We start from the raw sequence: 18117 nt of genomic DNA on the forward strand, positions 1-18117 counted from the left end.
TCTGCCTGGTTATGTGAGGTCTAGTTTTACAAGGTATTCTGAGTTCCCTAAGTTATTCTTAAAATCCAGCTCACATAACCATATCTTTGGAATTGTCTTCATAAAAACGTCTCAGTTCCTCTTTTTCATGGTCTATTGCCATAGCCCTCATTCCAATACCACTATGTTTTAGTTTGAGCTCCTGATTTCTTTCTAGCTGTTTTTGTTCTGCTCATTCTTGTTGTTTTCAGTGTAGTCTCTGCATCATATTCTGAACTTCAAATAATTAAATAACTTTTTATATTATTTTAAATTAGTCTGTTTAGGCAAAGTTTATTTTTCAGCCAACATTCCAGTTGGTATCAGGATCATGAACATCTGTTGGTTATATGTTACAAATTCCTGTTCTCAGTTTCTAGCTTTTCTTCTCATTTTCTGTACTGTGTCAGTAATAAGTACTATGACTCCTTTTTGTCATACATGAAGCTTCTTGTGGCCTATTTAAGAACTTTAAGATTTAAAGTACTCAGACGTAAGGGCTGTAGAGATGGATTAATGGTTAAGAGGACTTGTTGCTCTTGCAGAGGACCTAAATTTGGTCTCTGTGCCTGCATCTTGGCTCACAAGTTTCTATAACTCTGGTCCAGGGCATCCTCTTTTGGTCCTTATCTACTCATGGTATACGTATATACACACAGCCTAACATATACAAAATAAAACTAAATCTTTAAAATACTCAGACATAGATATACTTTTATATCAAAAGAATAAGCAGATAGAACTTACTGGATACCAACAGCTTGTTAGGGGTAGCAAATTATTCTTACGGAAAAAAATGGAAATTTGATTCCTATATCTCCTGATCTGCAATAGAGGTAAAAATCTTAAAATTTCAAAAAAATTGTCATATTTTGTTTAACTTCTTAAGTGGGTCAAAAAAAGCTCAAACTATGAGAAAATGATTAATAGTTTTTATTACTTAGTTAAAACAAATACAACTATTTCTTCAAAAGACACCTTACAAAATGAGATAAGTCAGCAAGCAGGAAAAAGCATTCATAGGCCATAACCAGCAAAAGAATGTGATCCTGATCATACTAGTTACAAAGTCCTTAGTAGCCAAGTGTAGTAGCACATACCTTTAATCCTAGCATTTGAGAGACAGAGCCAGGTTGATCTCTGTGAGTCCAAGACCAGTCTGGTCTACATAGTGAGTTCTAGAAATCCTAGACCTATATACTAGAGAGACCCCATCTCAAAACAAAAATGAAAACCAAACAACAACAACAAAAACTTACGGGATAAGTTTTTGCAAAAGAATACCAGAACTGGTGTGGTGTCTCAAGTAAAGATGCTTACTGACCAGGCCAGTGACCCGAGTTCAATCACCACAGCCCACATGGTAGGTGAGAACTAACTCTGATTCCAGCATATACAGCATGGCAGGTGTATGCGCACACACACACACACACACACACACACACAAATATGTATACATACAAAATAAGCAAAGTTAATCTAGTTCCCACTTTCAATTTCTGTTAGGATTTTATTAAATAAAGATACAGAATAGAAAACATAGTGTACACATAGTATTTGTTTAATATATGTATATATATGCTAAATTAAAAATACTTTCTCTTTCTGTTATGAGTAGATCTATGAGTACTTTAAAGATTTATGTTTTTTCTTTTATATATGTATAAATATATATACGTATATGCACAGCACACAAAGGTGAAACAAGCATAAGCTCTCAAATTGTTGAAAAGCAACCTACCTAGAGATAGCATCTAGGGTTCCTTCTACCTCTCAGATTCTCAGATCAAATTCAGGGAACATGAAATATTTAAGTTTTTTAAATGTAGCCATTTTCAGATTGTTCAAGTAACTACAGAAAGCTTTCTCATCACAGTCCTTTCACTTGGTGACTTCAGTAACAAAACCTCACAAAATAGAAAAGCCAGTTTGAGGTGTTAATTTTTTTTGAATACCTTAAACCTTCATTATTAATTTGCTTAGAATTAGATTCCCTAGTAAAGCCTAAGACAATTAAGGGGGAGAAAAAAGTGGCAGCACTCCTTCCAGGGGGAAGGTTAATAAAATCCTCCAAGTGTTTGGGGATAGGACACAGACAGGCACCATGTTGGGCCAGAATAGCAAATCAAGGAGCTAAGTGAGGAAGTAACTGCTCATAGAATGTCCTTTAGCATTTTTGTTACACTTTTTTCTTTGTTGCGTTTTTTCTCCAATTCAGGGTTCATATATAACTACTGTTCTTTCCATATCTTTATTATCCAAACCACTTTGCTGTATATTTTGTTTACATTTCAAAGACTCTAGACTTATCTTGTGGACTCTTCCACATTCTGGATTTGTTTGTTTCTAATTTTTTCAAGGCTAAAATCAGTTTAAGGTTTTTGTTTTGTTTTCAAGTAGGAATTCCACCAATTTCTAATTATCACATTATGGAGAAGGTAAGTAATCTGTGGAGTGATTCTTAACACTGAATAACCTGTTTAACAACTTTGTACCCCATAATTTTATTATGTATTTTAAATTAATTAAAATAATTTTTTAAAGTTAATATCTTATGAAAAAAAAGAGCTTTCGTCCTGTGGTGGCCTTATTATAGCAATAGAAAAAAATTGATACACCTTCCCTTCGCGTGTGCATGTGTGCGTGTGTTTTGAGAGGGGATAGATACCTTTTTTCAATAATAATAACAGATATATTATTCATAACTATTTTCGGAGGTAGCTGTTATGACCGTCTCAGTTTTACATAAGAAACAAGCTTGGGAACATCAGGTGACTGTTTCTTGTATACTTCTTTGTAATGCTTTGGATAACTTTCTTTCTCAGACTCAACCTAGTCTCATAGTTAGGGGTTGGGTTAACAGTGCCGTCTGTATCAAACAGTTTTTTCACCATTCACTTACATCACCTCTGTCCAGTTCGTAGCATGATGCTTCCTTCTGGCTCCTTAAGTCTTGTTTCAGTCAGCCTTTCCTTCCTGGTGTAATTTCTTATAGCTAGATCAGATCATTTCATCAGATCATCCATCAGATCAGTTTATGCTCTCTGAATGGCCAGTAGGATGGCTGTGTGCTTTGGAACCATTGGCCTCTGGGTTTGAGAGTGTGTACACCTGGGAGCTGTTCTTTAGTCATTGACACAAAATGTCAGTACTTCCTATTGTTTTCTCTTGTTACTAAGGAAGGACTTGTGAGAACAAACAAACAGTAAACACAATGTTGCAATCCTTTATAGCTGTCTTTTAAGATGCTGTCAGGCTGTATCCTGATTGCCAGTGAGTTTGTCTGGATAGATTTCTTGCTCTCTAGCAAAGCCCCTCCCCTCCCCCTTTTCTCTTTTGTTTTCTTTGCTTTTGAAAAATCAAGATAAGAGAGAGCTAGGGGGTGGGTACTAGTATATGGGCACTAAGTGTGTTGTTTCTAATAAAGATGCGACTCCTGGCCTGGAGCACTGGTTCCTTCCGATCTGGGTCCGAGCACTGAGCAGATCCCGCTGCTCTGCACCCAATCTCACAAAACCCAGAGGAAGTGGGCCTCCCAGAAGCTCTAACCAGGGCAGCATCTTAGGTAAGGAGACAGCAACACCTGCCCCAAACAGAGAGTAACTGGGACCCACTAGGACCTAGGAATTCACTCATGGCCTGGAGCACTGGTTCCTTCCAGTCTGGGCCCGAGCACTGAGCAGATCTTGGACCCCAGCTCTAACCCTAGTAGTAACACCCACCCCACAAAGTTCTGACACAACCAAGATAATAGGAAAAACAGGCTCCAGTCAGAGACAGGGCAGGTAGGGCTAAGGTGATCCAGATGGCGAAAGGCACGTGCAAGAACATAAGCATCAGCAACCCATGGCACTTGGCATCATTAGAACCTAGTTCTCCCACACTAGAAAGTCCTGAAATCCCCATATCACCAGGAAAGCAAGATTCAGATTTAACATCACTTCTAATGATGATGATAGAGGACTTTAAGAAGGACACAAATAACACTCTCTCAAAGAATTTGAGGAGAACACAGGTAAACAGGTAGAAGCCCTTAAAGAGGAAACACAAAAGTCCCTTAAAGAATTACAAGAGAACACAACCAAACAGGTGAAGGAATTGAACAAATCCATCCAGGACATAAAAATGGAAGTAGAAACAATAAAGAAAGCACAAAGGGAGACTCCCCTGGAGATAGAGAAGCTAGGAAACAGATCAGGAGTCTACTAAGATGCATGGTGTTTGAGACTTTGGTAGATGTGAAGGGTAGAGTAATGAGCAAGGAAACCTCGCCTGGCTTACAGCTGGGGCTGGGCTGTGTGGGGGAGCTGTTCTACCCTAGGCAGCTCCTGCTTCATTTTTTGGCTAGTTGAGCCCTGGTGATCAAATAGTTGACCTTTGATTAAAAAAAAATTGTTCCTTTTTACTAATAGACAAGACATCAAAAGATAATTTACTGTAAAATTTATTTCTGCTGTCCTTTCCAAACTTGAGATTATAAGGAAATAATTGGTTGTTAAGAAATAGTTAGTAAAATATAGTTAAGAGAATTTGATTGCACATAGCTTTGCTGTGTGTGCCACCTTGCTGCTAAGTATTTTCAGTCATAATTACTGGTTGTTTTTCAGAATGAAATTATCTGGATGGAGTATTTAATGTTTATTTCCTTGAATAGCCAATTAGGAGAGAAACAGACATTTAAAAAATTTTTTTGTTGAGATAATTTATTCTTTTATATTTCACCCCCCATTCCTTAATCATAGTCTGCTCCATTAACCCCTTTTTCCCCCTCTGCCTCCCACTAAATCCCCACCCCCACCTCTGGTTTGTTTTTAGTATATTTTAATGAAATAAGGCACACAAATAAAAATATGACCTAACCCAAAAAAAATTAGTGAAAAAAACTTTTCGAAGATTTTTTTTGTCTCATGGGTTTTTGTTAGGATGGTGGGTAATACATTTATTGTTAAATTGGTTTTACAGTTTATGTCTTTTTCTTTGATTGTTTTTTCCTTGATGGGGAGTTATTTCTTTTAAAGTTAACTTTTTTATAATTATTACTATTCATCGTGTTGATTTTTATTTTCCAGAGCAGTAATTAAGTAATCTTGAATTACTTTGATAACAAATCTGTGTCAGCATTCTGTATCTGCATTGTTCTTCCTTTGATGTTTTAAAGGAGAGGATAAAGTAGGAAACCTTTACAGGTTAATGCTTTGCAGTAAGCACAGGTGGGCAGAGATGATGAAAGGGTTGTGGACTCATGGTTTTGCAAGGCAGTCATAGGCCGTAGCTGCAGAAAGCCTACTCCTTTCCACACATTCTGCTTTGTCAAGAAGTAAACCATAATATAGAGTCTTTTTTAAACTTAACTCTTGAATTTCATTTGATATTTAATCTATTAAAAACTTTTTTTGAAAATGTTGGAGTTAAGTTGTTGGCTTAATGGGTTTTATTTAAAGAAGATGGTATCTAATGCTGGCTGTATTTCTAGGTCAGTTCTTAAGGTGAGAACTTGGAAATACACTTAGAAAAATGACCACTAAAGTCAGAAAGGAGCCTGTTATGCTGCTGTGAAAATCAACTGGAATATTTTAGTATCTGCATTTCATCATACACCTTTTCTTGACATGTTATGTTTAATATTTTATATGTAGTTTTATATTTTGAGAACACAATAAAAACCATTCCATTGTGGAGAATACCATGATGGATATATTTTTATTTAGACATTTTGTAGGGATGAGTGACTTGTGCCATGAGTTTATGGTATCCCTTTTCAGTTTGTTTTCTTCTGTAAACCTATTTAAACCAGGTGCTATTTAACACTAGAACTATAATTTATTGATTATTACCATTGATTGTTACCATTCCTAAAATCTTCAAGGGCTTTTTTAAAAAAATAAGTTAAAATGTTACACATCTTTAAATGTCCACAGTCTATCATGGTCTGAATTGTGGAACAGAAAAATACATTGATATGGGGTAAGCAGGGTCTGAGTGTGCTTGGCTGCTTGAGTGGCAGTGATGTGCTGGTGTGAATTTTTCTAGTTTGGTAAATTTTGTAAAACCTTACATGTGATATTAATGTTAGTGGAAGCTAGGCAAAGAGTAAATGGGAATTGTATATATTCATTAAAAACAATAAACGCTTTGAATATACAGTCATGACTGAGTATCTTGAGTTCATTGGCTTAAAGAAAGTTTGGTGATAGTTCTCTTTAAGAAATTTGAAATTTGGGCTGGTAAGATGGCTCAGTGGTTAAGAGCACTGACTGCTCTTCCAGAGGTCATGAGTTCAAATCCCAGCAACCACATGGTGGCTCACAACCATCTGCAATGATATCTGATGCCCTCTTGTGGGGTGTCTGAAGACAGCTACGGTGTACTTACATATAATAAATAAATAAAAAAAAAATTAAAAAAAAAAAGAAATTTGAAATTTATACGAAAAATTAAAAGTCCAACAATAAAAATAAGCCTATAAGTTTTATATGAAGAGGTACCAAGCTCTTTAGTTTCTTCATGATACTATGGATCTTACTTATTTTTGATTGTAGTTATTTATTTTTAAATTGTCATAAATGAAAATATATAGTAGAGTCAGAGTCAGCTAGCTTTCTTCTGATTGTATTTTAAATTTTGAACTTTGTGTCATTGGAAGAATAAGAAATATTTAGTAATTTGAGATTTTTAAAAGAAATAGCTCTATACATAAACTTACAGCAAATGTATTTCTATCTAGCTATCCCTAGATAAATCTCTTTATTTTCTTGGGTTATTGAGTGTTACTTATATGATTTGGCCTCAAGTGCCATCAGAATTCAGAGGCAGTACTAGAGCACATACAATCAGTGATTGAGTGTAATCAGAGTGAGGCATTCCCTTCACAAGGAAGTTAGAATAGAAGGATGAAGAGAATTTAAAAACACAGAGACAGATTTATTGAGTACATATGTTTGTTGGTGATGACTGGAAATAATAAGATATGGAGGTTTGGTTCCCTGGCTGTTGTATAGTAGTACATAGTCAAACTGATACTAGTGTTCAGGAAGATCTTGTGTGTTAAGAAATCTGAACTGCTTTTATTTGGGGAATAGATATTGTTTTTAAAACCATGGAATATTTTTCAATGAGGCATTTTATTAGAGTACTATCAAGGCTGGAAACTCCTTTTGGTTCCCTACTATATTGGGGTAAATCTTCTTCTTTGAGGGTACACACAAGACCCGTGTTTGAACTATTCTGAAGAAAAGTAGACCAAACAGGGGACCCAGGAAGCTTATTGTGGCTCTCATGTACAGTAAGACAGACTGAGATATATTTTATGTCCTTGAAAATGTCCTGGTTAAATGGAAAAATAAAGCAGTTAAAGCTTTTTTTTGTTTGTTTTTTAATCTTTACTAACTTCAGAGAGAAGAACAATATACTGAAATCACTGAGTGTATCATTTAGGCTGAGATTTTCTTTTTATCATGAATTATGACACAAGTATTCTTGAGCATATCAGATAATGTGCAAATGCTTCTGTAACTGAAGGTTTGATGTCATATAGAGACTCCTGAAGTCAAAGAAGAAATACATTCTCAGGTGCTTGTAGTTCCTTGACAGTTGAACCTAGAGATATAAGCAGCTATAGGCCCAAACTATACACAGAAATATTAATGGAAATTCGAGGAATAAGAAAATTGGGACAATTTGTCAATAAGTTGAACTAGATTTTAAGGTAAACTTAATATGTATTAAATTCCTGTATTCATCATGTATGTAATTTTCTACATATTTAGAAAATAATGTTTTACATGCATACTTTTGGTCACAACTAAATAATATTGAAGGATAGTTAAGATGATTTAGGTCACTCCAATGAGGAATCATCTAATTTTTTATATGCTTTCCTTTCTACGCTTTGTATGATTTTTTAATACTTTCCTTTCAGCCCCTCCCAACTATCTTCCCTCAGATCTCTCTCATGCACCTCTACTTTCAAGATAATTGCCTATTATTGTTGTTACATGTATATGTGTGTGCACAGATACGTATGTGTGTGTGTATGGGTGCACAATATCTATATAGAGAGATATAGATGTATACCAGCTAGATGTATTCACATGTACGTTCATATTATTGTACATTTACACATTATACATCACATATAAAACATGTATTATATATAATATGTGGGATGTATACATATCTATTTTTTGTGCTGCCGAGTCCATTTTTGTTGTTTATATGTTTTCAAGGCTGACAACTCTGTATTGAGTAGCCAATAAGGGTTGCTGCTCCCAAGGTTCATGCTCCCAAGGAAGAAACATCATATTAAAAACTGCAGCTAGAAAAGGCTTTTTTAAAAAAAATAAAGTATGAGGTTAGGTTGACAGAGTATCTGAGTTCTGCTCCCGTTTTACATTTCTTGTATACTTGCCTTCATTGTTTCAGTTTTACTTGCTCTATGTTAAGTGTATGAGTCAGAAGGTAGATGCAGGTCAGCAGGAGAAAAGAACTGATTAATGATATACAGGAAGGCACACAGGAGAGGAAGAAGAAAGAAATGTGAAGAGAATAAAATTTCATTGTTTTCTTTGAAATATTGTAAAAGCTACTTTAAGTTTCTACTTTGAGAATAATTACATTTTTTAAAGACTAGTGAAATCTTGCTAAGAAAGAAAATTATAGAAGTTTTGTCTATTTTAGATTTCGCATAAAAACTGGCTTATTTAAAAGCAGTAATTTAGTGACTATTAATATTATTATTAGATTTACTCAGCAATTGTTCTGATAGTATTTTACTAACAGGTTTTGAGTTGAAGAGATCCCTGTCTTCTCCTCTTGCCCATTCGGCAGAGGCAGCCAACCTACCCATAGTGGCTCCTGTAGTCAGGCTTGATTCAGTGTCTGCTGAGGTCAAGCACTCCCATTCCAGCCTCTTAAGGGCTTTCTCTGTGTGTTGCCAGTGTGCTGGTAAAAATGACTTTAAACTCTTGTCAGCGTAGTTACTGGTGCATGCATCACAGTCCCACTCAAATAAACCTGTCACAACACAAAGTCAGCTGCTAGTGAAGAGTACAAGGGCAGGCCTCTAGCTTTTCATTCGAGCATCACTAAACGTGCACAGAGTGCCCAATTATTTCAGCATTATTGAGCAAGCCTACAGGAGAACCCAAGCCTTGCTACATTGGATTTTCTTTAGTAATTTGCTCAAGTGCCGCTGAGGACACTTAAAGGGCTTAAAAAACTGTGGCTGCAACCAGCTTCCTTTTCTAGGTTGTTAATTCAGGTTTTCTTTTTCAAATTAACTCTCCCTGCATGCTGTGCAGTGGTTCTGGGACAACTGTTTAACACTAATTTTCTCGATTTTCAGCTTTTCTTGTTCAACATCACTGCTTTAACAGTTATTCACATATACATTTTGATTAGAAATACATGATAACTGGACCTTTGCCTTTGGTTCTAGAACAAAATACAGAGGCTTTGTTAAAGAATTTTCAGCTTTTAAAAAGCATTTAAACAGTTTACCATTTTTTTTTTTTTTTTTGGTTTTTTGAGACAGGGTTTCTCTGTGTAGTCCTGGCTGTCCTGGAACTCACTCTGTAGACCAGGCTGGCCTCGAACTCAGAAATCCACCTGCCTCTGCCTCCCAAGTGCTGGGATTAAAGGCGTGCGCCACCACCGCCCGGCCAGTTTACCATTTTTTAAATCTAGGTTATTTCCAGAACTACATATTAAACAACAACAATAGCAGCAGCAGCAACAAAACCCCTAGATTTTAGAAGAAAAGTAACACATCAGTTATACATCTCTCCTCCTTCCCCCCTCCCAACTAATGATTCAGGATGAGGGTAACTCTGTCTTGTGTACAAGTTTGTTTTCATTATCTATCTACTGTTTTTCTTGTGGGCTATACAAGGGACAAATTCAATATCTGTGTCTAATTTTTCACAGCAGCAACAACTCCAAGCTCAGCATTTATCACATGGACATGGTCTGCCTGTGCCTCTGACACCACACCCTTCAGGGCTTCAGCCCCCAGCCATTCCACCCATTGGTAGCAGTGCAGGACTTCTGGCCCTCTCCAGTGCACTAGGAGGTCAGTCTCACCTCCCAATTAAGGATGAAAAAAAGCACCATGACAATGATCACCAAAGAGGTGAGTGAACATTTGGGGATCAGTGTGGAATTATCTGTGTTCTAGGGATAGATTCCAAATGCCGTCATTTTCTGTGTCTGAATTTCATTTTGCCAGTGTCTAAATAAAAGGATTTCCATCAAAAGGCAGACTATTAGAAGGAGTCATTTGTCATATGGGGCCCTCCTGATTAGAAGGAGTCATTTGTCATATGGGGGCCTCATGGTTGCTCAAAAGGCAAAGAGCTGTTTGCAGATTTTGCCACCCCATGCCCTCCACTTCTACCCAGACTCTTCTGGTGATAGAAGGCAGGGACCTTACTATCTAGTCCTACTGTGGGGCTACATTTCCAGTTTTTCAGATCATTGGTTGCTTTTGATTTTGATCCCTTGCTTCCAGAGTTTAAATCAGTAGTGAAATCCTGTTTTGATGTACGTGTAGCCTTAAAGGTCAGCTTTGACCAGATTGTTGGAGAAGAAAACTTAATTTAATAAAGGCTTATTTATATTTGATCAAGTCAGTTATTATTAGTAAATTAGAAGAATATATAGAGCATAGTAAGAATTCTACTTGTCTTATTAATTGAGATGATTCAATTCAAACTAAATCTGTTGTTCTAAATACCTCTGACTTATTGCTATTCAGAAACATGAGATTAACTGTTTTTAATAATAACTACTGAGGAAGTTCACTGTGTTCTCATGGTTGGTTTCCTTTCTCTTCTAAAGGAAGATGATGGTACAGAGGCTTTTAAATGTTCCTGTGTGTTTGTGCAGTGCTTAATGATAATTTTCAATAGGTAACTACAAAAGTGAAAAAGAAATTCTTCCACCATTCCTTTATGATAATTTATGCAGTACAAGGATGGTCCCTTAGTTTGAAAGGGTGTGCCTTGTAATAAAATCTACTGTTCTTTCAGAATCATTACCAAGTTTAGAGCGTGGGCAAATTGTTCGTATTATATAGAGGTAAATTTATCCTCTGTGATGCTAGGAATATTGTAATATTTATCTTAGAGTTATCTTAATGCCAGGGTACAGAGTTGACTCATGATTATAAACTCTTAAGTGGAAAAGTCAATAAGATATACATAAATAAGAATGGCTAACTTTGGTTCATTTGAAATTGTGTCAAAGGTGAACCAGTGCTTTGTGAATCTTGTTAGAATAGTATTAATAATTAACTTTACAGTAAAGTTGACATCTGTTCAATTTATTATTTAGCAGGGTCAGGTTTGATAACTATGATTTTATGTAAACTAACTAGCACTTTTCTTTTTTTATTGCTTCTCTGTCTGCTTGTCTTCCTGCTGTTCTGCCTACAGACAGAGACTCCATCAAGGTAGGACTCAAAAATATTCAGACACAAAGATAGTGTAAAGGGATTCTGAGTAATGCTAATAAATCTAATAATAGATTCTTTGAGATTTAGAGACCAGTATGGATACCATTTACCAAATTGTGGTCAACTTAGTCCACCATTTTCAACAATGGTCATATTTTTCTGAGGATCAGATTTGTAGAACACGGTTGACTAATAAATACACTGAATTGCTCGTATTAGGCAAAAAAAGTAACTGCTTTAAGATACTGCCAACAAAGTAAATGTATTGATTTATAAGAAATATATACTTATCAGGAAACAATCAAAGCATTAAACATCTGTTTGGGCCAGATGTATAGTGTAGGCTCAATGGGAGAGCTTGTGCTTGGTGTGTGTAAGGCCCTAGGTTTATCCTCAGCAAAAAGGGGAGGAGACAAAAATCTTCCTTAAGAATATTTCTTTTCGGTGGTTGGGCGGAAAAAAAAGAATATTTCTGTTCACTAGAGACATTGCGTTTTCAGTTTGTAATACTTGAGTTTGTAGTGGCAAGTAATTCTTTGAAAATTTTAATCTGTCTCTCCTGCCTACTGTGTTTCATAGTATGCAAACAAAATACACAGATTGTCATGCAGGAAATGTATAAACTATGAATGTGTTTCAATCACCTTTGAGTCAGGTCCAGCTAAATATGCTATGTGCATGCACAGTTATGCAGCACATACCATTGTATTACTCATTAGAATTAATCTAGTTCTGGGACACTAGCCCAAGATATGGGTACTGTCTTTTTGAGTTTTAAATAATTAAATGTTGTGGCCCATAGGTTAGTTCAGTGGTTCTCAGACCTTCTAATCTAATGCTGCCACCATTTAATAACAGTTCCTCATGTTGTGGTGACCCCCAATCATAAAATTACTTTTGTTGCTACTCCATAACTGTAGTTACGCTACTGTTATGAATCATAATATAAGCATTTGTAGTTTTTGGTGGTCTTAGGTGATCTCGGTGAAGGGTTGTTTCACTGCCAAAGGTGTTAACCACTGGGTTATTTAGACCTTTTGCAGTTTTTTGTGAACTATATATGAAACTAAAGTCTTTCTCAGACACAGTTCTTTGCTTTGACTATGAATAGTACTTTACTCTTTGACTTTTTCAAAATTAAAATTGTTTTCATAGCCCTTAAATAGCAGAAATTCAATATTGAGTGTATCCATTTTATCCTTCGAGAATCTTTGAATTTGAAAGTGGATTTGCAATCCCAAACAACTGCCAACAATTAGAACTACACATATTAAATGTTAATTATATATTTGCAGTTGTACATTTTGTTGTATACTGTTCACATCAGTACATACATTAAAAATTTTTTGAGAGTGTAATTACATGTTCTCCACATGTACACTAGAAGTAATAAGTAAATAAGGTAGTCAGGATCAGCTGATAAGAACTCTAGGGAAGTCTGTCTGAGGCTGTAATATAAACACTCCTGATGGCTTATGATGAATACATACCTTCAGGTAGGCCACTGGACTAAACAAAAGATTCCTCTCCAGCTCTACTCACAGATGATTGTGAAAATATTTATACAACACTGTATACTTTATGCTATTTACGTTTCATATGACTCCACACAAGAAAGAATAAGATACATATTTTTTAATCATTTATAATTCTAGTGAGCCTGGACATGTCAGAATAGCCAGAAGAAAGTACTAAGGAAATAAGTTGATGTTGCTGATTTATTATGAATGACAGCTACAAGTCCATGCTTGAAGTATGTTGTGGTCTTGGTCTGGGATTATCCTGTAGGTTTTCAAGGTGAAATAGTTGTTTTTTGTTTGTTTGTTTGTTTGTTTTGTTTTGTTTTTTTAATACACATTTTGTGATGCTCCAGATGTGGCTCCCAATTCCACTTAGCATTCTTATTCTTGTGTAAGGAATTCCTGGTTAAGAGGGGCGGTTTATGGTTGTTGGCTGATGTCCGACTGGGGGTGGTTTGTAGCAACCAGTTATCCAGTTGTCTGCTAGTTGGGCTAATATGAAATAATTCATTCATGCACAATAATTCTCCTTAACATTTAACAGGTAATGAATGTGACATAAATTTCCTTCTGGCTCTAAATTTTTCCCTTTCCTCTTCTAATCTGCAAACAGGCAGCTCTTATACTCTAAATAATAAGTAATTTTTGGCCATCTGTCAAAAGGAAATTTCAATACAAATTTAGATTAATGGTGCCTGAATTTTATAGCTCCTCTAAAAGCCTGTAATGTGCAGAAAAATCGGAATCTGCTGGTAATAATTAGTGTTGCATGTAATGAGGATGTGGACAGTGTTACACAGCTTCATTGTAACGTTTGATATGTTAGCAAAGTTTTGATTTATACAAAGTTATGAGTGTGTTCAATTGTGAGAGACACTCTTAAAAATGTTTTCTTGATGTTACCGATTATTAAACAGGGCAGATTTGAGAACAGCTTATAAAATACATTTAGGCACACTGTAAAGATCTAAATACCTAAGGTGCTTTTCCTTAGAAACCAAGTAAACCCGAGCAATCATTTACTGAATTGTTAGGCCTTTCCCCTCTCTGAAGTTTCTGTCCCACTAAATCACATGCTGTTGGTTTTATTGATCTAGTCTTCTTTAGCTCCAGTTCATTCTTAAGCCTGTTATTTGCAGACTTCCATCTGAAGTTTTTTGACATTGATAGAGAATGTAAATATGGATCTAAAGGAGAAAGCACTGTAGGGAGTCCTAGAATCAATTTACTTGGTGATGAGAAACTAAAACATTGTGTACAGTAGTACTGTTGAAATAAGGGGCAATAGCACTTGCCACCTTCCTTATTTGTCTTGGCTGTCTGCTGACTGTGACCAGTGTAAGCTCCACATGTGAGACCAGTTGCTTGAAGTACTTGTTCATGAGGAGGAGACCAAGTGTTCTAAGCCATTCAGGTCTTATATCACTCTCTAGTTTTCAAATGACTGAAATGGGGTTAATAATTTAGAACAACCTTAAACTTACATACTCTAGGCATCGAAGTTAAGGTCAATTGAAACAAGTAGATACACTCACAAATAGGAAATGTTGGTCAGCTCCATTTCTTCCAAGATGCTCAATATTGAACATATTTTCATTAAAATTCTTTTATTTATGTACATAGTCCTCTTGAAATTTCTCTTGAATATAGCTCTTCTGTATCAGAACTGAAGGATTTGGTTTTTTTTATCTGTAAAATACAGAAGTGCAAAATTTGTTCCCTATAAGTGGTGAAGATTTTTTGTTACTTTGTCAAAATATGTTGCCCAAAATACTGCATACTTTCATAGAATATGGTCATTTTCAGTGAGTCCAATTATCTCCAAAACCTCCACACCGATTTCAAATGTTGGAATGCAGTATTTGCTTGTGTTCTTAAAAATTCCGTCAATATTGAGCTTATATTTTACACTGTAATAAGTACAGATGTTGCACTTAGTTTTGAAGGTTTACATATGATTTTTCACACTAAATGCTTTTCTGTGTATATGCATATTATGCTTTTATCCTATGAGAATTCTTTGCTTTTGCTTAAAGGATTTTATGCCAATCTCTTCAAGTTCTGTGTAAGGCAATGCCTATTTATTCTGCTTCATCTGTATGTTAGTTGCTTATTCTGCACAGATGACTAAAACATCATATGTTTCTGTTTACTTTCCCAGTTAGTTAGTCACTGTTGGCAGTAAAGGTTTATCACTGGAAAATTAGAAGAAGGGTTTTATGCTCATACTGAAATGTATGATTCAGGCCAGGAAAATACTGTTGCCTCTTTAGCAGGGTGTCACAGGTGAACCTGAGTTAGCAGAGTGATTACTTCTATTTGCCACTTCACTTTGCACATCAAGATTTAATGGCCAAAGTTCTGTTCCAGGATCTGTAACCTGCTTATGCTTGCACCAACCCTCCCCTCCCCTCACCCAAATAAACATACTATTTTTCCTGTCTCATAGAACTGTCTGTTTAAAAAGCATGTGTTTTGAACATGTCTGACTTTTTGAAATCTCCTATGTGAGAGAAAGCACTGAAGAAGAAACTGAAGGAAATGTTCAGGAGAGGGGTCATCATATGCCTCGGGCAGTTTTGTTCTTCATATTACAATATAGGTATTAGGCTTTCTGGAAAGATTGGTAGGGCAGTTTGCTGTAGATTTTAGAAAGGCAGATTGTTTTGTTTTGTGTGTGGTGCTTGGTTTGTTTCCCCCTCTTTGGTTTGCTTTGGCTGTCTTAGAACTTTCTCTGTCAACCAGGCTGGCTGCCTCTGCCTCTCTAGTGCTGGGATTAAAGGCATGAACCACCACCAGCAGCTCTTTGTTTTTCTTAAAGGGATAAAAGAATAGAAAGTGAAATTTGAAAGGGAGGAATAGAAGACACTACTAAAGTACTATAAAGAATAGCTAAAGAATTAAATAAGAATAGCAGTGGTAGACATACCCCTAAGACTTGTTTTCCTATAGTAGTCAGTAATCTGAAGAAAAGCTATCCAAATAGAAAATATCATTTGGCTTTCTACTTTCTCTTTAGCCAAACCTGCTCTGTCCACAAAGCTGTTTCTTCAAACCTAGAAAAAAAAAATTGTGGCTGGGATCCCCTGAGGCCCCAGTTAACTTCTTTGTTGTTTTTGAAGATGCCTCCATCTTGCACTTTGAAATCCTATTTATAGGTGTCGCTTGAAAAAGTAGGTGCCATGCTCACCCTATTGCACACCCTAGGAAAGAGTTAGTGTGGTGAAGGCCCTGCCCAAGGTCGTATTGCCAGTGACATCCTCAAAGGAAAGCTTTTTCAACTTAATCTTATATTTAGTCTTAAAAATTAGGAGCATGCTATATTTTACAGAGAAATCCTATCCACATAACCTCTATATACAAAAACAATAGCATTTAGTCATGTTTTTATGAAGTCCTTTCTCTCACTGAAGTATCTTCAAGCAGAGTATAGATAACATGTGTTTGGCCCTTGGGGAGAAGGTACACATTCATCCTACTATATATATAAGATTTGTTTTATTCTTACATGCATTTGTGTTCAAGACTGGATATGCACATGACTTGTAGGCCAGACTAGGGCATCAGATCACCATGAACTAGAGTTACATTTGGTTTTGAACCATCTGATATGGCTGCTGGGAATGGAACTCTGATCAATCCTCTTAACTGAGCTCTCTCCACTCCATTGAATATTTTTAAGATAAACATAATGTCTTTTATTGCTTAAAAATAATTAATATTTTTATTATTAGATATGCAATATTGATCATCAATAAATAGAGTTAGTTCTATTTGTGTTTTTGTGTCTACATAATTAGTCAGTAATTGAACTTGTAAGCACTCACAAAATTAATTTTCTTGAAATATGATCCATATAGGATTCATTATTCTTCTTGTGACAACTCTTAAGCCTTTCTTCATCTAAAAGGAATTCTCTTCTAATTTTTTTCTAATGATACTGTACATTTTTTTAATTGCTGACTTTCATGTGAGTGTGTGTATGGCTGAATTTGTGTGTGTCCTACATTTGTACACCTGGTTCCCACAACAGCCAGAAGAGGACATCAGGTCCCCTGGGATTGGATTTAGAGTCTGTTGTGAACCACATGTAATATGGCGTGCTGGGAACTTAATCCAGGCCCTCTTCAAGAGTAGCAATCACTCTTAACAAATGAGCTATCTCTTCATCCTCACAAGAATAGCCCAGGCTGGCCTTGAATTCATGATTCTCCTGCTCCTACTCTTCAACATATCCTACCAGTGTTCACCACCACAACTAGTTACATTTATGTCATATGTGCATGCACGTATGTGTTCCTTGGCATGTGTGTGGACACAGAGGTCAGTTTTCAGATTATTGTTTTCTGTTACTATGTGGGTCCCAGGACTTGCACTCAGGAGGTTATTAGGCTTAGTGACAGGTACCTTAACCAGCTGATCAATTCTTTTGGACCTGGTTTACTTATAACACTTTTCTCAACTTTGTTTTTTTCCCCTCTTCTCTCTCATTGCCTCACACATTATTAGATTCTCTCAATACTCTAAAAATTTAGTGTGAGAGAACTTTGTAGTGTTACAGGGAAACAGATTAAAATAGAATTCTAGTTTATATTAAACATATGTTAAAATATACTTTAAGTTAACCAATACTTCATTTGGAAAGTAGATTTATATTTTCAATATATAGTATCTATATAACAAAAACAGAAATGGAACTACATTTATTGATGATCAGTATTGCATTTCCCCCACTTTTAGTGTATATGCTGTCAAAGCAAGCACTAATTTGAACTCATCTTCCTTTTTGTAACATTCACTTTTTGTTCATCCCCACATATACATGCAAATAATACACTTTATTCTTTGTGCCCTTCTCCAATCATAAGTAAAAGAGTCTTCCTGTTATATTTAAAACTACAAGGAAGCACATGGAAACATCTAGAATGTGAACTAGTTTACAGGAAGCCAAAGCCAGGTCCTTGAATAAGTCTCTTTTTTAGTACCAGGTAAGCCGTGTGTCACAGCACTTAAGTCACTTAATCTCCCCAGATTTCAGGTATGTAACTCTAGGTACATTTGGAATATAGTTGTTATGTTTTGTTCAGGCCCATCCTAGAAATGAATTTGGAATGTTCAGGCCCATCC

General features: G+C 35.9%; 1 protein-coding gene across 8 annotated transcripts in view; it reads left to right on the forward strand.

Moving 5' to 3' along the window:
- Positions 1-18117, forward strand: part of Tle4 (TLE family member 4, transcriptional corepressor) — a 136071-nt gene that overhangs the window by 64574 nt on the left and 53380 nt on the right. For 4 of the 8 annotated variants that reach the window (XM_028770168.1, XM_028770172.1, XM_028770170.1 and 1 more), the window contains 2 exons: positions 9943-10147; positions 11451-11467. In XM_028770168.1, the coding sequence (XP_028626001.1) occupies positions 9943-10147; positions 11451-11467 (222 nt within the window). The remainder of the gene's footprint in view (positions 1-9942; positions 10148-11450; positions 11468-18117) is intronic. The other 4 variants (XM_028770169.1, XM_028770173.1, XM_028770171.1 and 1 more) reach the window with 1 other exon arrangement.

This window comes from Grammomys surdaster, unplaced genomic scaffold (genome assembly GCF_004785775.1).
Source record: "Grammomys surdaster isolate TR1022 unplaced genomic scaffold, NIH_TR_1.0 198, whole genome shotgun sequence".
In the NCBI taxonomy this organism is placed as follows: domain Eukaryota; kingdom Metazoa; phylum Chordata; class Mammalia; order Rodentia; family Muridae; genus Grammomys; species Grammomys surdaster.